At 42.6% G+C, this 25,021-nt stretch overlaps 1 protein-coding gene across 1 annotated transcript; it reads left to right on the plus strand.

The window, feature by feature from the left end:
• Window positions 1-748: 748 nt before the first annotated feature.
• ASCL1 (achaete-scute family bHLH transcription factor 1) lies at window positions 749-4,816 on the plus strand. Its single transcript, XM_034403133.2, has 2 exons — window positions 749-1,817; window positions 3,473-4,816. Exon 1 carries the CDS (start codon window positions 1,067-1,069, stop codon window positions 1,775-1,777), a length of 711 nt encoding a protein of 236 aa, XP_034259024.1. The 5' UTR covers window positions 749-1,066; the 3' UTR covers window positions 1,778-1,817; window positions 3,473-4,816.
• The last annotated feature ends 20,205 nt before the right edge of the window (window positions 4,817-25,021 follow it).

Below are 25,021 nucleotides of genomic sequence, written 5' to 3' on the forward strand. Positions count from 1 at the left end.
CATCTCCCTCAGCTCTAGGAGCCCAAGAAAAGGTACGGACCCCTCGGGCAAACTCCCCGTCCCTTCGGACAGCCTGCCGCCTGCCCTGGAGTCTCGAGCGCCCAGCGTCCCGCAACCTTCCCCGCTACTTTTCCTCCCCCCCCTCCTCCTCCTCCTCGCCTCCCCCCCCCCACTGTCCCATTACCGCCTACTTCTAACGCTCAACCAATCGGCGCTCGCTGCTCCGTGTGGGCCCCTATCCTTCCTTCATCCCCAAGCTGCGGTCCAGCCCAATTGTTTATTCAGCGGCTGGGCCAACGGCACGCGCCGGGCGCACGCACTTGCAACAACAAACCTCGCAAGGGGAGAGGCGGAGGGGAGAAGAAGGGGCGGAGCACCGGCCCAAACGCGTGTGCTGGGGTTTTCGCCGGGTCTCTCCGCCCGTGCGCGCGCGCCCGCGCGCTTCCCGCCGTATCGAGCTTTCCTCGCCACCCACCCACCCTCACCCCACCCGCCACGAAAGTCCTTCCCCACCCCACCCTCCCCGCAATGAAAAAGCGGCAGCTCTCTTCCGTTCGCTGCCCTTCACCGCAAAGCCGGGAGTGTGTGGAAGGCGCAAGGTGCAGGGTGGGTGTGAGGAGACGGCGAGGCAGCCGAAGTGGGAGGAGGGGGAGGCGCGAGCGTAGGAGGAGGTGGGGGGTGGGAGAGTGAAGTGTGAAAAGAAGAGACGCGGGGCGGCGGGGGGGAGGGAGGGAGAGACCGTAAGCGGAGCTTCGGCCATCCCTTATAAGAGAGACAATCTCTGGTCCTTTTTTGGCAAAAGCGCTTTGGCCAAGCAGGCTGCACACACGCGAGCGCCACGAGCCTCCTTCGGTTGCAAAGGAAGGGGGAGGAGGGAAAGCAAAGCGGTGCCATCGGAGCCCGCTCGCTTTCTACCTTCTGCAAAGCCTCCCCCGCCTTTCCTTTCCCGATTCACTATTTCTTCTTCTCCTTCTTCTTCTTCTTCTTCTTCTACCTCCCCCGCGCCAAAGGCCAGCAAACGCCGCGAGCCCCGCCGCGCGCCTTGCCTCCTCCGTGCGGCCGCCCAATGGCCAGCGGCAGCCCTGCCAAGATGGACAGCAGCGCCAGCCAGCCGCCGCCTCCCCCGCCGTTCCTCCAGCCCGCCTGCTTCTTCGCGGCCGCCGCCGCCGCCGCCGCCGCCGCAGTAGCCGCTTCACAAAGCGCGCAACAGCAGCAGCAGCAGCAGCAGCTGAGCCCGGCGGCGGGCGGCCAACAGAACCAGCCCTCTCCGGGCGCCGCCAAAGCGTCTGCTGCGGCTGCGCCGAAGCAGCCTCAGCAGCAGGTCAAGCGGCAGCGCTCGGCGTCGCCGGAGTTGATGCGCTGCAAGAGACGCCTCAACTTCAGCGGCTTCGGCTACAGCCTCCCTCAGCAGCAGCCGGCGGCGGTGGCGCGGCGGAACGAGCGGGAAAGGAACCGCGTCAAGCTCGTCAACCTGGGCTTCGCCACCCTCCGCGAGCACGTCCCCAACGGCGCCGCCAACAAGAAGATGAGCAAAGTGGAGACGCTGCGCTCGGCCGTCGAGTACATCCGAGCCCTGCAGCAGCTGCTCGACGAACACGACGCCGTCAGCGCCGCCTTCCAGGCCGGCGTCCTCTCGCCCACCATCTCCCCCAATTACCCCAACGACATGAACTCCATGGCAGGCTCGCCTGTCTCCTCGTACTCCTCGGACGAAGGGTCCTACGATCCCCTCAGCCCCGAAGAGCAGGAACTGCTGGATTTCACCAACTGGTTCTGAGAGGCCCTGGTGGCCCCTCGCCGCGTTGACTTTGCAGCAGGTGGGTTTGGCTTGGCTTGGCTTCTTGGGCAGGGGAGGGGTGGCAGCCGCGGCGGTGGACTCTTGGGGGGCGCCGGTGGCTCCTCGTGCGCCTGGAGAAGAGGAGGAGGAGGAGGCAGCTTTTCTGGTCCTAGAGAAGGCTGCAGAGGCTGCTGTGAAGAAGGGCATTTTATAAACCCAGCCGGCTGACTTTACCATGAGGAACATGGCAGAGGACTCCAGACACTTATGAGGGTTTGGGGAATGAGAGAACTGCATCCTGTTTCCAGTCCCATAACAGTCTTAACCCAGTCCTTGACAGGGACTGTCATAATAACCACAAATTAACCAAAGATGCTCAAAAACTCCAGCTTAACGTTAACCAAGCTTGACATGTTGAGTGAGAGCAGCCACTAATTTTTTAACTGACCTGATTAAGCTGTTTCTGTGTGTGCATCCAGTGAGACTTGAGGGGCCAACTCTGTGGCCCGTTTTTCAGTTGATGGCAATAAGGTGGTTTAACTGAGAATGGGGTGACTTTGTCAAAACTGAAGATCTTGCTTAGATTCCCAAGTGACAAGTGGGGGGGGGAATGCAGCTGTATTTGCATGTGAGGCTGCTGCAGTAGCTTGAGTGACTCTAGTAATACCCGTCAGTAAAACAGCCCTGGCCTAAATGGGTTGTATATTGTAAAATCTGACTTCCTAGATAAGAACAAATAATAACTGGAAAAATAGTTTCTATACTTCTGGGAATCTCAGTAGGGCAGAGGGCTTTTCTCAAGTAGCTGGATTCCACTCCCCTTAGACTGATGGTGTATGTTTCCTTGCATTCAAGCCTACCCCAAAGTGTCTCACCTAAAGATCAATTGGAAGACATTATCAGATATAAGCTATCATATATGAGTTTCTGTTTGCTGGCCTTATAATCCAAAAGCAATTTATCTGGAAGAAAGTCAACATTTCCAGGTAACGGGGTCCATAGTTTTATGATGCAAATATCCAAAGGAAATTATTTCCAATTGTGACTGGTAGGGGATGATACCCATCCTATAACAGTAAGCAGGACCATCCATGACCATAAGTAGACAACTTACGTCACATCATGTCACACATGTCATATCTATCACCATAGATTGCCTGTGTCATGTCATTTACATCCTGAACCCCATCAGTGCCTGGCTGGAAGATTGTCTAGAGATTGTGTGCACATTCTTTTGAGGTATACCATAGAAGAAAAGCTCAAAAAGACTAATTAAACAGTCCTGTATTTAGTGCAATTAAATGCATATATTTAATAGAACTTACTTCCTATGAGTTATGTTTAACACCACAGACTAAAGCTACAAGTACTCTGTTTTTCTATATATAAGCATCCTCAAGTCTTTCAGAATAGACACATATGACTGAACATTCTAGGACCCAATTGGGAATGGGTGTCACTGAATGTACTGAGAATTGTATAACAACCCTAATTGATTTACTTGGTAAGTATTAAGTAAAATCCAAATGAGCAAGTATAGTGCAATCACATATACACACATTTAGAAGTTAAGACTTGTTTTGCTTTATGGAGTAGTAACCTGTCATTCCAAAGCCAGCTGTTTTGAGAATTGCTGTTTTCCATTTAGGTCATATGTTAACATTGCTTTCTCTTCTCTTTCCTTATGTTGCACAGGACTTCCTGAAAAATCATTCCATCTTACTACTACTACTTTCCCCTTTCGTTGTGGAAAGGAAAGGAAAGCCAAGACACTGAAGCACAGAAGGAATTAAACTTCCTCTCCACAAAACCTGAAGCACTCCCAAATACTGCCTTTGCACTCCAGCTGTTTAAAGAGACATGAGGCCCAGGTCTGTGGGCATTTACTAGGAAATAGAAATCCACTGAGCTGAATAGAACTTACTATTCCCAATAAGTATGCATAGAATTACAGACCAACGATTCAATCTCTTATTCACTTACTGAAAGTGGGGCTTGCTTGCAAGTAAAGATGTAAAATCAGGCTGCACACAATGGACCCAGAAGCAAAAGGGAGAGCTGTGATGTGAAAATATCTATCTACCTATTCTTTACCCCCAAAGTTAAATTATACTGCCTATTTCACTACTGCCTATTCATAAATCTTCAACAGAACTAGGAGCTTCCCTTTTTACTGAAATACAGTATTGCCTCTACCCACTTCCAAAAATGTTTTCACTGCCTTCTGGCCGTAAATTGAAACATGAGGTAATTATATGTGTCAAAAAGGAACAGGATTAATGTGATCAGACCAATATTAAGCATATTTGTTAAATTCAGTAAATTTATTCAGAAATCTGTGTGAAAAGGCCTGCAATCCTGGCTGCCTAATGCTTGTGAAGCTGTGGAAACCCCAAACTATGCTCTACTCAAAGAATTGTTGAAATGTCCTATCTTTGTCTACTTTCCAACTACCATTCCCATTATAAAATGCTTCCATGTTTTTCTTGCAAACTTTTTATTATATTAAAAAAAAATCTATTTGTATCAAGCCTAACCATTTTGGGGAATATATTAAGCTATTTTTGTATATAAGAGCCAGAGAAATTTATAGCCTTTTTTGTACAAATGGTATAAAATATGTATATCATGATAACTTTTTTAAAGATATGTGATGCTTATTACCTCTTCCTGTCTAGATGTGTGTGTAGACAACATGACCTTACAACTGCCATGTTTTTGTTATGTGGTTTTGTAAAGGACTTGGGAATGCCTCCAAATGTACTTTAGCACCAATGTGTCTTACTTTTTTATAGAAAGTTTGCTAATGTATTAATAATCAATGTTCAAAATGAACAAACTTTATGCAGCTATTGTCCAAACACAAAATGGTAGCTATTTATTTTACAAGCTGCTGCCTTTTGAAGAAAAAAGAAAAGAGGAGGAAACACTCTTTTACTGCCTTTCCATTCTGTTTTATTATAAACTTACGAAAGTCATGTGTAACGACATTTTATACAAAATAGTTTGGTAATAAACTTCATTTCAATTAAAATGAAATCTTCCTGGTTGTTGTGTACCCTTCTGCCATTGATTAAACCTGTACAGGAAAGGCAAATATTTGGGTGGCATGTCACTTCTAAATATATAGGATTTCTATACAAAAGTTCCCATATTATGCTGGTATTCTTTTGCCTTTCTATTTTGCAAATGTCTGTAAAATCAAGAGAGGCCTGCCTGTCTGCCTCGTCCATTGTTCTTCATTGTAACCACTGGGCATTTCAAAATTTTCTCCATAGAATGGATCCCAACAGAGAGGGTCTACATCTACAAGTCTTTCAAATTTGACCACCTTCTGATAAAACAGGGTGTTGTGGATAGATCAGATTGGGCTGGGGGGAAATTAAGGGGCTGGCTAGCAGGGGCTTGTGTGGAGAGGAGCATAATGGCTATTAATATATAATTGCTTTTATAAGGCATTGCTCATACAATCACTGGAGGTATGAGTCAGTGATGGAAAAATTAAACTTTAAAAAAATTAAGCAACGAAAGAGAATTGCGTACCTTAGATTCAAATCATTGATCTTTCTAGCTGTTATGTTCTCTCAACAGCGTGATCTGTGTGTAAAAGTACCCAATTACCAAGACTCAAAAAGAAATTGGGGCCTTCTCTCTCACTCCTTTTTTGGCTAGCCTCCTTGTCAGTTAGTAAAGACGTGACTAGAATCTATCTCAGGCTCATTCCCCCACCACTGCCACCCTCTTCCCCATCCCCTTCCTCCCCCTCCTGCTTTCGTGCTCAGCTCCTCCAGCGTTGCTTTCCAATTCAGTTTGCGCGTCCCAACACACTAAGCGGCGTGCATCCTATGAAACAAGCATCCTATCCAATGAAAATCAAAGTAGGCAGTCACCCCTGTCTTTCAAACCCAGCTTGCTCAAAACGAACAGCAAATCATGCAGAAATTCTTCAGGCATAGGCTATATAGAGGAATTTTATTTAATTTGCTGGCATTGCATTTCCATACATTCAGCCTCTCCTCTTCCCCCCACCCCACCCCTTTCCCCCTTGTTTCTCTCTTCTCCCCATTAATATGCTGCTTGGAGAGAATGGGAAAGCAAGCAGAAAACATCCCGGCGCCCTTTACTTGACTACAAATATTCATTGTTGAATTTGATCTCGGAACCACTGTTTGATTATGAAAATAGCAACGGTTATCACCCACCCTCATCTGTTTCCCCCCCCACTTTCCTAAGTCTGATCTCTCCCTCCCTCTCCCCCCTCTCTCTCGTTTTTTAAAAAATATTTATTTTTACACTGGTGCCATTATAAGGTTTTCAAACTGAATTCAGCTATAATTTATGGCGATGAATAAGAATCCTGCTCATTTTGATCTGAAGGGCTAAATTAACATTTCCATATGTGGACCAATGTTATGGTTTTGGGTTTTTTTTTTCTATTTCTCTCTCTGTCCCTACCCCCACCACCACACACACACACACACACACACACACACACACACAATCAGATCTGAAGATGATGCTTCCTCCGAGAGAGAAATGAAGTTCTTTAACTGCTTATAACAATGTCCAAGACAGTAATAACCCATATTTTCTCTTCTGAATAGACCATATCACTTCCCTGGGAATAAGAAGAAGGGACCAAGAAGGAGTGAGGTAAATCTCTGAGCATTTAAGCACTACAAAAGCCTTTTCTTCTGTTAGGAGGAAAGCTACTCAGGAGCTTTGACATGTTGGATTCGACATTTATAAATTCCATAAACCAAGAAACCCCTTTAATTGCATGATTAAGTTTTCCAGTCACCCTTATGGAGTGAGATGGGTGAACATCAGGACAATTCACTAGAAATGCAGGTTGACATTTTAAATGTTTTCAAAATGGGAGGGCAAAACCTGACAAAGCAATTTTTGCAAATACATCTCAGCTATGGATTTTTTTTAGCCCTTTATAATAAACAATTAGTGGATCAAGTCAGTAAGCCCTGTTTAAAGTGCAGAAACAAAACATGGCTACAGGCAGACCAAAAGGCTGCAGTGCTTCACAGAAGCAACTGGAAGGTGTCTGCAAAGATCCTTTGGTTAGAGAGGAGCTGATGAGCTCAGACAGGCAAAAGACGAAAAAACAGCTACCAACATGCAAGATCAGGGTGCACGTTACAATGGGCTAGCATCCATGCCGAATACTCATTGTGATGTTCCCTTTGGAATAAGCAATCCTATGTAGAGTGCAGAAACAGAGCAAGAGATAATAAAAGCCAAAGAAATTAAAGACATAAGAAACAGAATCAAAGGTAAAACATGCTTATAATAAGGTCATGCATGATACCTCTCCACATCTTTTTATTCTTGAAAATCAATGCCATCTTTACAATACATTTCAGTCTGCTTTCTTTTCTAAATTTCTCAACTCTTTCTGTTTGAAAGAGAAATACTTCTAAATAACGAAGTGGAAGAAAACATGTTACTTTTGCTTGTTCTGGAAATCATTTCTTTCTCACAACAGGCCTTTCTATCATTATTTGTATGTATTAAAATTTCTCTGTTTCCCTACTTTTAGTAACTATCATGACAAAATACACAAATTCAGCTACTTGCCTTATTTTTTATTGTTATATGTAACTGTTTATTATAAACTTGCTGTTATTACAGTTATCTGACTCTGTGAACTAGACATAGGTAAAGGTAAAGGTTCTCCTTGCACATATGTGCTAGTTGTTCCCGACTCTAGGGGGGCGGTGCTCATCTCCATTTCAAAGCCGAAGAGCCAGCGCTCTCCAAAGACATCTCCGTGGTCATGTGGCCGGCATGACTAAACGCCAAAGGCACACGGAACGCTGTTACCTTCCCACCAAAGGTAGTCTCTATTTTTCTACTTGCATTTTTTTATGTGCTTTTGAACTGCCAGGTTGGCAGAAGGTGGGACAAGTAACGGGAGCTCACCAGGAGTGGGTTCTACTTACTTTTACTACCGGTTTGCAATAGGAGCGCATGTGCAGATCGCACCTTATGATGTCCTGGCAGGTGGGCGGAGCCTCCCGCCACTTTTACTATCGGTTCTCAAGAACCAGACAGAACTGGGAGCAACCCACCACTGGAGCTCACTCTGTTACACGGCACTAGGGATTTGAACCGCTGAACTGCCGACGTTTTGATCGACAAGCTCAGCATCTTAGCCACTGAGCCACTGCACCCCCCCCACGGTAAATTAGGCAGTTTACAGCAAAACATACAATATATAACATTACACTAAATAATTCTCTCTCTCTCAAATTCCCATCTGTAGGATTTTTAAGATTATTTTATAGAAAATTTATATTGCCGCCAACTTGCACATGGCGAATCAAGGCAGCTTACAAAGATATAAAAACACCATATAAAAGAAATAAATAATAATAAAAAGAAAAATAATAAAATAATAACCCTCCACCACCCTTCCCCCACACATACCCTGGTGACAACACACATTCATACTAACCATTTAATGGGCTCCATCCCACTCTGGGTTCCCTAGGCCCACTGACTGAACCACAAATGTTAGAGTGGGTGCCAGTCTAATCTCTGGAGGGATGATGTTCCAGTGAGAGGGAGCCACCACGGACAAGGCCATTCTTCTGGGTCCCACCAGATGTATCTCCTCCTTAGGGAATGGGGCCCGCAACATTCCTTCAGATTCAACTGTCAATCCAAAAGGATCAGTTTTCTGATCCATATACCTTGTTTGCATCATATAATCTAACATTTGCAATAATCAGTCAACAACATAGAATCATCTGTGTACCAAAGTATTCATTCCCCCAATCAACACACCTCTAATATCATAACAACACTCTTTACATTTTATCCATAAACTCAGGCATCTAGGCCGTACTCCATGATCAATGCCAGACTGTTTGCTAAGCATTTCATATATTCCCATGAATGCTTTGCTCTGATCACATTCAGCAAACGTCAATCCCATATTTGCCCGAAGTATTTCATAATTCAAGTTTAATCACTTTATCCTATTGTATATCTTTTCTAAATAAATAAATGGATGGTAAACATTCTTCTTCACATTCATATTTTCCTCAACAGCCTGTAGCTCATACACTGTAGGTTAGGATATATATGCTCTAAACCAGGGGTGTCAAACTCGCAGCCCGTGGGCCTGATGGGTCATGCACTGGCCATGCCTACGTTCAGTTTAGCAAAGGGGGAAAAAAAATCACGATACGTCACATGATGCTGCCGTGACAACGCAAGTTTGACACCCCTGCTCTAAACTAACAAAAATAAATAAGTAACCCAGTCAATAGTGTGTATTTGTGTTTCTGTGTGTAGGTATATGTGTGTTGAGTGAGTGAGCAAGTGCATATAGCCAGAGAGATAGGGGTGCAACAGGATTTACATATAAAAAGAAATGTCCACAACAGCTGATGCTAAAGGGATCCAAGGTTTTGGGGGTTTTTTTGAGAACCTATGGCAAAAAGTAATAATGGTTAGGAAGACTTCCAAATATGGAGGGTTGATGATCTAGGCAGGAATAGTAAACATCAGCACCTAAAGGGAAAGTTCCGAAAACTATCTAAATCCAGTTTCAAGTGCTCAGTTTCACCATAAAACGAAGCAACATCTTCTCTTTTCAATACGTATTTGGGACTCACATCATTTGGAAATCCCTTTTTGTGGGGTGTGTACATGGATAAAATGGTGCAATATTAACAGTAGAGCCAATTGGACTGAAATGAGCCACTTTTATGAAAAATGAAAAGTTAATATACTTCCCATCTCCTCCCTTTGTCTAACCCTTCCTTCCATCTTTATTACGAATGTAAAGAAGGATCAAATTTTTGTTGCCTATTTCCTAGTTTCCCTACAATTGCTGCTTCAATCATTTCCTTTCCCTTCTCCCCTTGAAGCAGTGGCTGCCTAGCCATTAATCAGTATCAGTTATTTAACTCCATAGCAAATTCCATTATCAGGTCAAGATCTCTTTTCTTCATTTTGCTCTTGATTCTTCCCATTTGTTTCTTTATTTTATTCTAGTAGTTTATCCAGATGATGCATGGAACCTTATGGACAGAGAAATTAGAGAAGCTAAGGTAAAGTTCATGGATTCCTTACTGGCTGATAACATACTGGAAAGGGAGGATAGCAAAACCAGAAAATGGTCAGCCCTTTCTATAACAAATGAGTAGGATGCTCACCTTTGAAGAATATTAAGTGCCCCCTCTCAATTTTTGTCAAAAGTGCCATGTACCAAAGGCCAGACAAGGCCATTTCACCCTAAAGTGGAAAATATCAGAAGCACCTACAACCTACCCCCCCCTCTCTCACACACACACACCAGTGCTTTTCGTAACAATGTCCTGAGGAAGACAGTGCTTTGTACACTTTTTTGTGCCATTTGGTTTACCTGCAAAAAAGTGGAAGTCTGCTACTCAATTTGGAATTTTTCTGGGCTCTCACTCCCCCCCCCCACGAGTCAGTTTCGTGCATCAAATGAACTGATTATCAAACGAACTGATTATAATCAGATGAACTGATTATCTCTAATTATTTTGTCTGTTTTCCACCTCCAATAGGTTAGGATTAAGGGCGCTTCAGCAGCAGATATACTAAAATTGGAAGGATATAGGTTAGGATTAGGGTCCAGTTACCCTTGCAACAGCAAGGGCATTTTTTCCTCTTCTTTTCCCTGACACACATCACACAACTGCATTGCTATGCTGAGTGTTTTATGGGCAGAAATATAAATCGTAGGAAGAAATGCAATAAATAACCACGGGATCTGTAAAACCCGTGGTTATTTTAACACTGTTTGCTTGCCCTTGCAAGGGTTGTCTCCAAATCCACATGCCACCTCTCTTTGCTTCGTGGGGTAGAAGGGCCGTTTCGAGGTCTGGATTTCCATAGTGCAGTGCAGAGAGGGGGGGGGGAGAAGCTTTTCAAGGCGCGGCGGAATCTAAGCCCCGCACCTTTAGCCCGTTTTCCTTTGTGAAAGGAAGGAAGGAAGGAAGGAAGGCAGGCGGAAGCCCGCTTTCTTATCCTGCGCTGGTTACTCGCTCAGCCTCCGCAGCTGGAAAGCGAACCGTGCCTCAGGGCCCGCCGAAGCGGAGGAGCGCGTGTCGGGTTTAATGATTTATTCAAGCGATATAGCATTCCCGGTCCGCTCTCGACGCTGATTGGCTGCAGGCATGCGTCTCCTGTCGTCGCGTGCGCCGAGAGCTCTCCCGCGCAGCCCAGGCGCTGCTCCTGAGATAGCAGCGCCCTGAAGAGGCGCCTCGTTTACCCGGTGATGAAAAGGAAGTGTGGGTGTGTGGGTGTGTGTGGAATGGAATAGGGAGGCGGGAGGAAACGTCCTAAGAAGGGGTGATTGCGGGATGGAGGAAGGAAGGGTTGGGCTTGCCAAGGAAAGAGTAAAGCGTGCCTAATGCAGTGCAGGCAAAGGTGGATAGCAAAGGCGCTTCTGGATCCGGGGCAATTGCTGCTCCTAGGAGTTTCGGAGACAAAACTGTTTCAGGTTCGGATAGATTCGTTTTTAGCCTATCCGAATCTGGCCACTTTGGGCGCGGGGTGGGGTGGGGTGGGGAGAAAGTATTGTGAGAGATGGAGGCTGGTGAATGGTAGTTTCACCTGGGACGTGAAAGAGAGTTTTTGAAACTTAAAAAGTTTTGAAAGTTTTGAAACTTAAACAGTAACAAGAGTTGGAAGGGACCTTGGAGGTCATCTAGTCCAACCCCCTGCTCACACAAGAGATCTGTAGTAGGGATTCGAACTGCCAACTTTTCTGATCGACAAGCTCAGTTTCTTAGCCACTGGTTTACATTTTGGGAAAGTCAGGAAAATCTGACTTGTTTGACAGCTGTCTAGGACAATTCAGTGGAGTGATACTTCATACCAAGTCGTAATGTGCTTGATTTTGTTCTGGTTTTGCATTGCTTCAACCCAGCCATTGAGGTTTGTGATTTAGTGTTACGTGTGAACTAGGCTACAATAGTTTGATCAACAATCTGTGATTGGACTAAAACAACCATCTGTGGTTGAGCTAAAACATTAGTAGACTTCAATTATGTATCTAATATGCCATGTGAACTATGCCACCATCCATGGCTTCTGATCTAACATGTTTTGTGAGTCTAGCCAATTGTGGTTTATACAAGAATTGAAGGTTAAGGAAACTTGGCTTAGTGCAAGACGGTTTTACATGAAAGGAAGATGATGGCAGGAAGGAAACAAAATGATGGTGTCAAAGCCCATGTCAAAAGATCTCTGTTTGCACTTTCTTTTTTTGGGCCTTTCTACATCTCTTGAAGGGTGGTTTGTATTTTGGATTTTTGAAATGTAGTGTGTAATTTTTGGGTGGTTAATAATAACTATTAGGTTTAGCAACCCAGAATATGCAGTGCAAATAGGTTGTGTGGCCAAATCCAAATATATGTAGGCTATTATCCATTCTTCACAGCACAATTCAATATTCAGATTGAATATAATATAATATGCCCATAAAAATTAAATTCCAGAAAATGAGTGGTAAGTTATTGCAGTAGAATTAATATTTTGATAGATGGTAAAAAAGCTATTCTATAATGGTAGGCCAAGTTTTCTCTGTTATTTTCCCTTTCATATAATTTGGGAAGAAATTTGTTAAGGACTGATTCAGGAAAGGTTAAAAGGATTGAAGTTGGTTATTAATCACATACCTAATCCTCCTACTGAAATTTTAATGACTCCGACAGTAAGAATAGGAATATGTTTAATAGCAATATCAATCCTATATAGTGTGGATGTATGCAAGTAGACATATTAAGGAGAATCCTTGATAGATTCTTAGGTTTTGATTGTTGTGGCCCCGCCCTCTGAGCCTGTCCCATCGGAGGAAGAAAGCTCCGAGCATGAGGAAGAGGAGTCAGCCAGGCCTCCTTCTCCAGGCCCCTCCCCTCTGGCACTGTCTCAGGTGCCGGCCGAGGGAGAGGAGATTAACAGAGAGACAGGTGGCTCGGATGAGAGCGGAGGAGAAACATCATTCCTGGACGCACGCCTCCGAAGGCGTGATAAACGATTGCAGCAGCTCAGGAGGCGTGCTAGGGATTAGAACTGAGTCACTGGACCACACCCCAGAGACTATATAATAGAGGGTGGTGGCCAGTGATCCTTGTGACGAACAAAAAGTAAACCTTGGATAGTCACTAAAGCCTCGTCCGGAACTGCTGAGAGAAATATTATTCTGCTTGGACTTTTTGTACGCTAAGTATCTTATCTTTCTGTTTTGTGGAAATAAACGCACTTGGCAGACGGTGTGTAAATCGCTGCCAAGTTGGAGATAAGACCTGGGTGTGTGCCAAAGTGTTTCCTTAACCCTCGGCTGGCTGTGTTTGTGTGTGTGTGTGGACGGGGACAGATCATTGATATATATTAACTTTCATTGGGTAATTCTATGCAGATTTATTTGCAAGCTATTTTCTCTGTATTCAATGACGTTCATTCCCCTAATAATATCTTTATATATAGTTTATGCTTTAATCATGGTTTGTTGAGTAAACCACAATAGAAGTATTCATATCATACAATAAAGCAAAACCAAACACGGCATGATATGTGAACCCAGCCAGGAATGCACTTTTACAGAACAAAGCCATCGGTTTGTTCTTCTCAAAATTGTCCCATTGGGTTTAGTGGAGCCTACCCATCATTTGAAATGGAGAAGAACAGCGCCCCCTATAGTCAGTAATGACTAGCGGAGTATAGATAATCCTTGATTTACAACAGTTCACTTAGTGAATGTTCAAAATTACAATGGCACTGAAAAAAGTGACTTATGACCATTTTTTACACTTACGACCGTTGCAACATCCCCATGGTCACGTGATTTACATTTGGATGCTGACTTACATTTATGACCGTTGCAGTGACCCGGGGTCATGTGATCACCTTTTGCAACCTTCTGACAAGCAAAGTCAATGGGGATTAACAACCGTGATACTAATTAAACAACTCCAGTGATCCACTTAACAGATATGGTAAGAAAAATGGGACAAAACTCACCCAGTTTCTCACTTAGCAACATAAATTTTGGGCTCAATTGTGATTATAAGTTGAGGGCTACCTATAAAATCCACATTTCCTTTCCTTTCCCTTTCCTTTCCTTTCCTTTCCTTTCCCTTTTCCCTCCCTTCCCTTCCATTTCCTCCTTCCCTTCCCTTTTTCCTTTCCTTTCCTCCTTCCCTTTCCTTCTTCCCTTCCCTTCCCATTTTCCCTTTCCTTCCCTTCCCTTCCCATTTTCCCTTCCCTTCCCCTTTTCCTTCCCTTTCCTCCTTTCCTTCACTCCCTTCCCTTCCCTTTCCTTCCTTTCCTTTCTCTTTTCTTCCATCCACTCCTTTTTTTTAACCCAACATTTAAATAAGTCCAGAGATAAATTTTCCTCATGTTCTCCTTGGTGGCTTATTCCCAAGGCATCCATCAAAGAGAGAGGGTGAAAAAAAAAGTCAAGAAGTGACCTTGACCATGCCACGGAAGCCTTGTCTCTTTTTTACCTGTATGTGACTGCCCTATTGACTTTGCCGATACCTTCCCCCAACACCTGCCTAAGTGCTCTTTTTAACTGAGTAAAACAGTTCAGGTTCATTGTCCAACTGCCAGCTCAGCCACTGATCCATCTCCAAGGTGAGTTAAAGACAAAGCAAAAATGCTGAAAATTCTTCATGAATAATGCTACTCCTCTTTCCTGCCTGGAAAAGAAGACACCCATTTCAATGCAGGAGCATTTTGTTATGCTGGTCTCGCCTAAGTCACAGAAAGAGCCAAGAAGAAAAGCTGCAACAATTACGGGTCGCCTGTCAGAAAACATTAACGCCTTCCTTTCCCTGCCTGTCAAGCATGCTGGAAGTGAAAACTGCCATAGCAAATCACACCTTCACCCCTGCAGATATATGAAAGCCAGAAAGGGGGTTGGGGGGAGGGAGTGCTACATATGCAAGTAGATAAACCTCACCAACACTGTTGCGTTTAAAATAATGGCAAACTTTTGTTTTAGGTTGCCTCGATCCTTGCATAAACAAACAAAGAAAAACATTGCCATCAATATGAAATATAATATTTTAAAAAGCAGGTTATTTTAAACTTCAGATGTTGATGTTAAAAATTAACAGCAGATAAAAATCTAGCATTTATAAAAATCCCAGAAAATAAGGCCCATTTGATTTTGTAAGGAAGACCTTCAGACAATGGAAGCAATAAACCAAATGAGTATTTAGGAGATCATCGTCATAGTAGGAAGGGACCTTGGATGTCTTCTAGTCCAGTCCCCTGCTCAAGCAGGAGGCCCTATATCCGTGATGATGAACCTATGGCACACGTAGACGCATATCGGTGGGCACGAGAGCTCCACTCCGGCGCACATGCATACGCTGGCCAGCTGATTTTTGGGCCTCCTGGTCCCACTGGAAGTCAGCAAACAGGCTGTTTCTGGCCTCCCGGGAGGTGGGGAAGGCCGTTTTTGCCCTCCCCAGGCTCCTAGAAAGCCTCTGGTGGCTGGGGGGCAAAAAACAGACCTACTCAGCCCACTGTGTCATCACGTGCCAAAAGTGTGGGGAGCATGGCGGGGGGGGTCGCACGCACATGTGCAGGGGGCTGGGGCACATAGAATTATGGGTGTGGGTACATGTGTGCGTGACCCCCCTCCCCCCACTTTTGGCACTCGATGTCAAAAAGGTTAGCCATCACTGCCCTGTATCATTTCAGACAAATGGATGTCCAGCCTCTTCTTAAAAGCCTCCAGTGATGGAGCGCTCACAACTTCTGATAGCAAGCTATTCCACTAGTTGATAGTTCTCACTGTTATGGAGTTTCTCCTTAATTCCAGGTTGCTTCTCTCCTTGATTAGTTCCCATCCATTGCTTCTTATCTTGCTTTCTGGTGCTCTGGAAAACAAGCTGACCCTCTCTTCTTTGTGGCAGACCCTCAAATATTGGGACACTTTATGATGAATGCTTTATCTTGTGTTACCCTTCCTTAGGTGATAAATTGACTTCATGAGTTAAAGCTCTGATTAAAGGACAGAATCTAAGGAAACTGTTTAGGAGAGGAAAAAAAATACAGAATATTGAACAGATGTTGAATGAGAATGAAAGATAGACTTACACACCATGTCATATTCCTATTTCAGTGTTGGGTTTATAATATATTCAATATTGGGTTATGTTCAAAAAGAGACGTCTTTTATTTACCTCTTTCAATCAAAATACTGATATAACTATTACTGTTAAAGTGCAGTATTTTTAATCTTGAATAAGTAGCAATATTATGTTTCATAACAGATTGGAGCTTTCATATTTTCTTTAAATTTCTGGGCAAAATCAAGAACATGATACTTACATTACCACAGTATTAACCTATCAGGACTGCAACCACCACCAGGCAAAAAGAATGAGATAAAAAAAAATGATTTATTCTTGTCATCTAGGTATTATCCAGGAATTTGGAACCAGCTAAGGTAGCCCATTAGCCCATCAGTTAAGATAACCTATCAATGTCCAGATTTCAGTGGCCCACTTTCCAAGCTTGATCACACTAACCAGGTATTTTAGGAATTGTTTTATGGTGTGCAAAGCTGCCTGAGAAACTGGTCAAGTCAACACAATGTTCTCTTGTTCCTGTCTGACTATTTGGCGTTCTTATTTGGTTAGTTGCTTCTATGCATATTTGTATACAGGTTCCAGGATGATACTTGAGCTTCTAATCTTACTTTAGGATAGTCCCAGCCAGTGATGCTACTTAGTCTCACTGTCTAATCTGGTTGGACCCTCAGATTATTCTATCATATTCTGGCTAATACAGGGATTATATCTGAGGTACTCCCAGTGATGTCTCTAATCCAGAATGGCAGGCAGGTTCTTATACTGGGATAGCTGGAAGTAATATAGTAGTATATCCTATTTGCAAAACTGTACCTACATAAAATCAGAGTCCAATAAAATAAGAATACTAAACATTGTATCTTAACTATCCTAAATCATGTTTAATGTATTTAAAAACCAGAAGAGTAATCACACAGCTAAAAATTTTGCTTGATATTTTGTCATAATTTTAAGTACTCATTTTCATATTAAAGGAAATATAAGAAAGTAGAGAAAGGAAATATTTGATCTATGATATTTATTCTTCATTTATAATGTTTAAATCTTCACATATGTCCTTTAAATATGCGGAGTGACCTTCCTGGATATCTTTGTATAACCATTTCTGTTTCTTTTTCACCTTTTGCAAAGGACATTAGAATATTTTTAAGTTCCAGTACTCTGCTATCATGAACAACATAGATTTCATTATAACATCACATCTTTCTTGTCTAATTGTATTTATTTTCTCAGTCAGTTTTAAATTGTAAGTCTTTTGGAATAGGACTTACCTATCGAAATTATTCTGTATAATCTAACAAGTACAGATATTATCATCATTAATATCAATTTCTTTATACACTTCTCCTCACCTTATCTTTCATTTTGCCTGGAGACTGCAGAGATGAAGGGAAGCAAATGTGAAATTTCACTTCCTGCATTCTGAAGAGGATTGTTGTAGCCAGTAGAAGACAACCTGGACCTCCCTTATTATGTTCTTCTTCCTCCCCCATTTATTTACCTTTTCCTGTATTTCATATCAGATTGTCCACAAGAAGTATCTTCAACTTTAAAAAATCACAACTGCTCTAATAGAAATCTCAGTGTAATTATGACTCTAATGTCTGCCAACTGGAAGGAACTTGGATGAGCTAATCAGGCATCTTCAATGAATCTCCACTCTTCAGCTTACTTAGAGATCAACTAGAGTAGGGGTCTGCAACCTTAAACCCTCAAAGAGCCATTTGGACCTGTTTCCCACAGAAAAGAAAACACCGGGAGCCACAAAACCTGGGTAGGTGTGGCCAACTCGACGTCACTCATTCCCACTCAGTCACATGACTATCTCTCTCTGTCTCTTTGTTTTTATCTCTCTCTCTTTCCCTCCCTCTCTCTCTTTCTCTCTGTCTGTCTCTTGCTGCCCAACTGCAGCACTAAATGGCGGGTGGCTACTTCTGATCTTGGTTGGTGCTGGATGTGCAACCTGCTCTCCACCCTGAGACACTGGCCTGCCCCATGCTGCACTGCAGCCAACGCCGCTGCTGTTGCCAGGGGCAAGTGGGGAGGGTCACATTGTGGCTCCACATTGTAATGGCCTCCAGGAGGAGGAGGGGGCCCAGTCTCCCCCATTGTGAAGTGCGCTAACTTTCACTGTGTGAGTAGGCCATGGAGGTGGCAGCAGCAGTTGCGTCGGGAGCCACATCAGAGGGCTGAAAGAGCCACATGTGGCTCCAGAGCTGCGAGTTGCCGACACCCGAACTAGAAGATGTCCTCCACTGATATGGAACATTAATGAATGAGCAAAAAAGCAATATTTAGATGGAAGAGATATAGAGGAACAGGAGGATCTTTCCACAACTGCAAGTTGTGTATCAGTTAGCCCTTTCCTGGACCAAAGAGTCCTGCTCACAACCCATTCCTAGTCAAATCCCATCTTGACTGCTGCCATGACCTCTACACAGGGTTGCTCTTGAAAAGTATCTGGAACTTTAGTTGATTCAAAATGTGGTAGTCGCATGGTTTTTTGCAAGTCTAGATGTGCACATGTCAGCTTCCCTGCTGGAGCTACATTGGCTCCCAGTGTGTTTGTTGGTCCAATTCAAGTTGCTGGTTATCATCTTTAAAGTCCTTCATGGTCTGGGACCAGGTTATTTGAAGGACCAACTTTTCCCAGCTATATCTACATATAAATAGAGCAGAAAAGTAGGTCCCCTCTCTTAAGGAGATCCGTCTAGTGGGACCAAGAAGAAGTGCCTTCTCCATGGTGGCTCCCTCCCTGTGGAACATCATCCCTGCAGAAATAAGATTGGCCAGCACCTTGACACCTTTCTAAAGCCTCTGAAGACATGGTTTTGCCAATGGGCCTGGGAACCCCAGGGTAATACACAGCTCATCAATAGCAATAACATTTAACAGCTTCATAGTGCTTTACAGCTCTCTCTAAGCGGTTTACAGAATTAGCATATTGTTCCCAACAATCTTATCAACCTCAGAAGGATAGAAGGCTGAGTCAATCTTGAGCCGGTCAGAATTGAACTGCTGGCAGTCAGCAGAATTAGCCTGCAATACTGCATTCTAACCACTGCACTACCACGGCTCAATCAAACAGTTGGTTTCATTTTTGCCACCGGAGGGGTGGGTGGGTGGGTGACGGTTTGTTTAGTTTTATATTGGGCTTTTATTTTTGTAAACTGTCCGACTCACTGAGAGTGAGTTAGGCAGCCATATAAATTTCTTAATAAATAAAATAAGTATGAGGCCCAATGTCTCTAAAGCCAAGTCCATTTCAAATCAAAATTTCAGTAAGCCAATGGCTACTTTGAATGGAACCCTACATTCATGAAGGATGGCTGAGAAATACTTTCCATGAGAATACTCTGCACGAATAACCCAGTTTTGGATATTGTATACCCAATATCTACATGCACAAAAATGTGTACTTCTTAGTAATTTGTAATGCAAGTTGCAGTTGAAAGATAATTAAAAGAACACTTACTGTGGGAAAATATACAGAGACTTAGTGTAGAGGAATATATTTGAAAATTCAATTTGGTACCAAAATGTATGAGAAGTGCACATGGAAATGAGTTCATTGGAAGTGAATGTATATATAGAAATATGCATTCTGTATGAAGTTCACAAGTGGTCTGAACAGAATTTGCATTAGATGAAATGTAAATTTTTAAATATGCAAACAAAACTATCTTGCTTGATAAGTATGATTAAATATTGACATCTCCATGCTCAAGTATACACATTTGCAGTTTACCTGTTCATGTTGCCAATGCTGAAAACATTGGCGCAGTATGTTTAAATTGAAAATTTTACACAAGCCCACAACTTTATTTCTAGCATCTAAAATGTTATTTTGTAAGTCCCCTTAACCAGACAGGTAGTTTAGTGAACCATGCATGTAATTTTGATACAACTTGTCATATCAAAAATTCAGAAAAACACTTCAGTCTATAACATCTCACAAATGGACCTGGTAATCACTGTAATGCTAAAGATCCTCTTTAATATCTGCTTATTTCCACTCTCTCTTACATATAAAAGTATCTATTAACTAGGATTTTATAAATTAAGTTAAAAGAAGTTCTGTGCTTTTATAGATAGAACTTTATTAATTCATTTACTAAATTTAAAAGGTTACACAACTCTAACACTCCAATATTAAAGGATAGTAAAACAGTAAAAAACAAAAACAAAAATTGTGTGTCTAGAATAGGCAATATCTCAACTAGATAAAATCCTATAGAAGGCTGACCCACCATTCTAATCCAAAGGAATTTTAGGGAATCCCAGAGGAATGGCCAAATCTTCAAAGACTTAAACATTGTCAGGATGGGAGCACAGGGATCAGAGGTGGTATTCAGCAGGTTTTGACCAGTTCTGAAAAACTGGTAGCGGAAATTTTGAGTAGTTCGGAGAACCGGTAAATACCACCTCTGACTGGCCCTGCCTCCATCTATTCTCTGCGTCCCAAGTCCCAGTGATCAGGAGGAAATGGGGAATTTGCAGTAACCTTCCCCTGGAGTGGGGAAGGTATGGAGATTTTACAATATCCTTCCCCTGCCATGCCCATCAAGCCACACCCACCAAGCCACGCCCACAGAACCAGTAGTAAAAAAAATTGAATCCCACTACTGACAGGAATCTGTAAGGTGTGTTGTTCCAGAGGACTGCTACAACAAAAATGCTGTTTCTGTGTCCCAACAGATGACACTAGTTGAAGAAACCTGGAATATCCCAATTCTGCCTGATCATATATTTTAAAAATATAACTTTTCAAATCTATAACATATTGCAATATGCTTGGATGCTTGAAGAGTATCTACAGTATTTATTTCTAATAACTGGCTATTTCTGATTTGTGCTTTATTTTATGCACTTCAGGACACTTTTAGAAGGTGGGGAAAGCTATAAAACACCAGGAAATCATGGGCCCATTGCATCATAGGTGTCCTCCTTTGTCTTTGATACTAAGGATCAAAGCAGGAATTTCTGCAGGAGTTTCCTTTCAAGGTTTTGAAATCAAGAACCCCTCATTGCAATGGCATTGGGAGGTAATGATTTGTGCTCTGTTTTCAGGATTTCCTATTCGCCCTCTGACGGTCTGGCCTAGAACATATGTGCCAGCTGAGGTTGCTTTCCCCAGTGACTTTGACCAAACTTTGTCTATCCTGGATACTGTTCCAATGCCTTCAGCAAGCAGATGATGAGTGTTTGGTGGACCAGCTGAAGGGGGATAGTACAGTGCTACCACTGACCACTATCTTCCTTTTAAAGATATTGCTAAATCTGAAAGACGATGTACTATGAAAACACTTCAGTTCTTCTACACTAAGAACTGGCAACAGCCACTCCAACTCCATCCAAATCTAATGCTGATTTATTTATTTATTTATAATCAAATTTCTATACCACCCTACTCCTGAAGGACTCAGGGCGGTGAACAGCCAAGATAAAATACAGATAATACAAATATTAAAAATCCCTTAAAATTATTAAATATTTTGGCCGAAACACAAATTAAAACACCCAATTTATAAAGCCACAAATTAAAAAATTTAAAAAATTTAAAAGAGGGGAGTTAGGCCAGGCCAGCTTGCTGAAATAGAAAAGTTTTGAGAGCACGGCGAAACGTGCGCAGGTCCGGGATCTTCCGTATCTCTGGGGGGAGCTCGTTCCAGATGGTAGGTGCCCCCACAGAGAAGGCTGTCCCCCTGGGGGCCACCAGTCGACACTGTTTGGCCGCCGGCACCCTGAGGAGCCCCTCTCTATGGGAGCGTACTGGTCGGTGAGAGGCTGTTGGTAGCAGAAGGCGGTTTCGTAAATACCCCGGTCCGATGCCAATATATAAATAATATATTATTTACAGGCATACATAGATTATTAGAACACTGAAGCAGTGGAGAAAGTGCTAGAAGCAGAGGCTAATGTTTTCAGCAATTAGAAATAGGTTAATTCACACAATTGTGCCCAAAATTTATGTTGCTAAGTGCTAACAGTTTCATTTGTTAAGCGAATTTTGTCCCATTTTATGAACTTCCTTGCTGCAGTTGTAAAGTGAATTATTCCTGTTGTTAAGATAGTGGTGGTTAATTGAATCTGGCTTCCTCATTGACTTAGCTTGTCAAAAGGTCTCAAAAGGGGATCAGATGACCCTGGGACACTGCAACCATCATCAATAGGAGTCAATAGGGCCTGGTGGCTCAGCAGACTGATAGCATTGTGATTAACACCAGCTGTCTGCAATTACTGTAAGTTCGAATCTCACCAGGCTCAAGGTTGACTCAGCCTTCCATCCATTCTAAGGTAGGTAAATTGAGGACCCAGTTTGTGGGGGCAATAAGCTGACTTTGTATAAATATACAAAAGTATGAAGGCTATTGCTTAACGCATTGTAAGCTGCCCTGAATCTCTGGAGAAGGGCGGCATATAAATCAAATTTAAAAAAAAAATTGCCAAGCATCTGAATTTAGGTCAGGGGTGAAATCCAGCAGCTTCTGACGGGTTCTGGAGAACCGGTAGCAGAAATTTTGATTAGTTTGGAGAACCGGCAAATGCCACCTCTGGCTGGCCCCAGAGTGGGGTGGGAATGGGGATTTTGCAATATCCTTCCCCCGGGGTGGAGAGGGAATGGGGATTTTGCAGTATCCTTCTCCTGCCACGCCCACCAAGCTGCACCCACCAAACAACACCACGCCACCAAGCCATGCCCACAGAACCAGTAGTAAAAAAAATTGAATTTCACCACTGGGTTAGATCACATGACCACAGTTGTAAGTGTGAAAAATGGCCATAAGTCACTTTTGTCAGTGCCTTTGTAACTTGGAATGGTCATTAAACGAACTCTTGTAAGTTGAGGACTACTTGTACTAACTGTTCTTGATAAGCACCTTTTTGCCATTTTGTGTCAAAATCATATTCAAGCATTTCATACGACTGCTTCCTTGCTGATTCCTGACAACAACAGGTGGGAAGGAGAGCTGCAAGTAGCCCTGTCCATATTGCCAAGAATAGCAATATGTAGTTTCAGTCTTTCCGCAGCATCGTCCATCTCACCCCAACTCCCAAATTAGCCTTTCACAAAATTTATATATATAAAAATAAATAAATGCGTCTCATGCAGAGTTTTTCTGTTTCCTTGAAAGCCCAATGTCATGTGCATTGGGGTGGCCTGTGGAAATTGATTTGCGAGTCAACTCTTTTCTCTTTTCTTCCTACCTCTCGCTTGAGTAGTTTGTAGGCCTCGGCCCTTGCTTTCACTCAAGGGGAATGCGGTTGTCTATGGAAGAGGTCAGCATTTCAAATTGGTTGAGTTCAATGGCACAAATGACATAGAACTGACAAGAAAAGACTGTGTGTGTGTGTGTGTGTGTGTGTGTGTGTGTGTGTGTGTGTGTATGTAGGGGAGAGAAGTGTGTCTGTGTTGCTGCTGCTGCTGGTCGCAGACTTCATAGATCCAAGCTTGGGGTTTTGCATTGTGTGGGGACTTGGCACCAAAATAAATTAAATAACAGGCTTAAAGACTATTGAGGGGAGGACTGAATGCAAATCAAAGATAAGTAGAAGTTTTCTTTTCTAAAAGAGAGGTTATTTTTTTTTCCCTGCCCCTTCTTACCTCCCCTCTCCTCTTTTCCATATCTGCGCAGGCAGAGTCTGCACGTTAAACATGATTTAGCAAGCATTATTCTGGGAACCTTTTCATCAGGTTTCTGCAAGCGATTGCCTATCTTGGCCTATGATTAATGATCAGCTGTGCAATTTGGAGCCCATAATGACTCAACAATCCACAGGCAAACTATATAGTCACATTCCTTTTGCAGATTTGCCAAGCTGTTACCGAGGGGCCCACAGCCCAGACGGATTGTTGATGAGATAGCTAAGCATTTCAGCAAATGCCATTCTCCCCTTATCTTGCTGAGGAGTGTGTTGGACAGCAAGCTCATTTACAAAATGCAAAGCCTAGATTTCAGTGATTTCTTTCTTTTACTTTTCAGTCTCTCTCCTCTCCCCTCACATCCCTCCTCTGCCTAAGAAATAAAAAAGAAAAAAAAATAGGGACTTGAAATAATTGTTTAAAAAGGCTGGTTATAATAGAACTCTGTGTATGGCCCTGCAGTGATTATGTGGACAAAATACTTGCTTTGTTTCCAAATTTCAAATCTGATTAATTGAGGCCTAATGCTGTTAATGCTATTTGAAAAGGAAAAGTTAATCTTGTAAAAAGCTCAGGGTATGAACAGAATCTGAAAATCTCAGCAGATTTCAAAACCTATAGCTGTTACCATTATTTCACTAGTATCTCTTAAATAGGTTCCGACAATTTCATTAAAAGTTTCATTTTAGACAGATGGATGGATAGAGATGGATGATGGATAGATGGATGATAGCTAGAGATGGATGGATAGAGATGGATGAATATAGTAAGCTTAGCATTTACACCACTTGGTTGAATTAACCAAATACAGCTTGATATAGACTATTTCCCCCTAAAGTCAAATGAAAGTTTTAAAGATGATTGTATTCAAAGTAACAGAGAGAAATTTAATTCGTTAAGGACCAAGGGCTGCAATGAATTGAAAGATCAGATATGTGGTCACACACATACAAACTCATTTACAGATATAAGCATCACATAAAGAGCGAGACACTCAGTATTAAACTCAATAGCTAAGAGGTTATTGTGTCTTTTATCTGCTGCTGATTCTAATTTGTATGAGTCCCACAACCAACATAAGAATTGTAGCACTGCAACTTCTAGAGCCTCGTGGCTTTTCCAGCCCTGAGTAGCTGGAAGCGAGACTCTGCCATCAAAGTTTCTGTTGTGGAAAGAAACAACTGTTAGCCATGTTGGCTGCAGACAATGGAAAAGATAGATGGATGGACAGAGATATATATATATTTTTGTTCATACACAATATTATTCAGTGTGTTAAAACCATAGGACATATTATATTAAGTAAGTGTCCACATTCTATGAAAATGAATTCCCAGTTTTCCACCTGAAATGTGCATGCACTTATCTATATATAAATAAAAATGTAAATGTTAGTTTGTTCAAATTCTTAAATCTCCGAAAGTTCTTCACCGATTGCTTTGAAATTTTGACACAACGTTGCATTCGAATACGTGCATGTTTTTATGT

The sequence above is a fragment of the Pantherophis guttatus genome, chromosome 7, assembly GCF_059756535.1.
Source record: "Pantherophis guttatus breed Tessera chromosome 7, ASM5975653v1, whole genome shotgun sequence".
NCBI lineage: Eukaryota > Metazoa > Chordata > Lepidosauria > Squamata > Colubridae > Pantherophis > Pantherophis guttatus.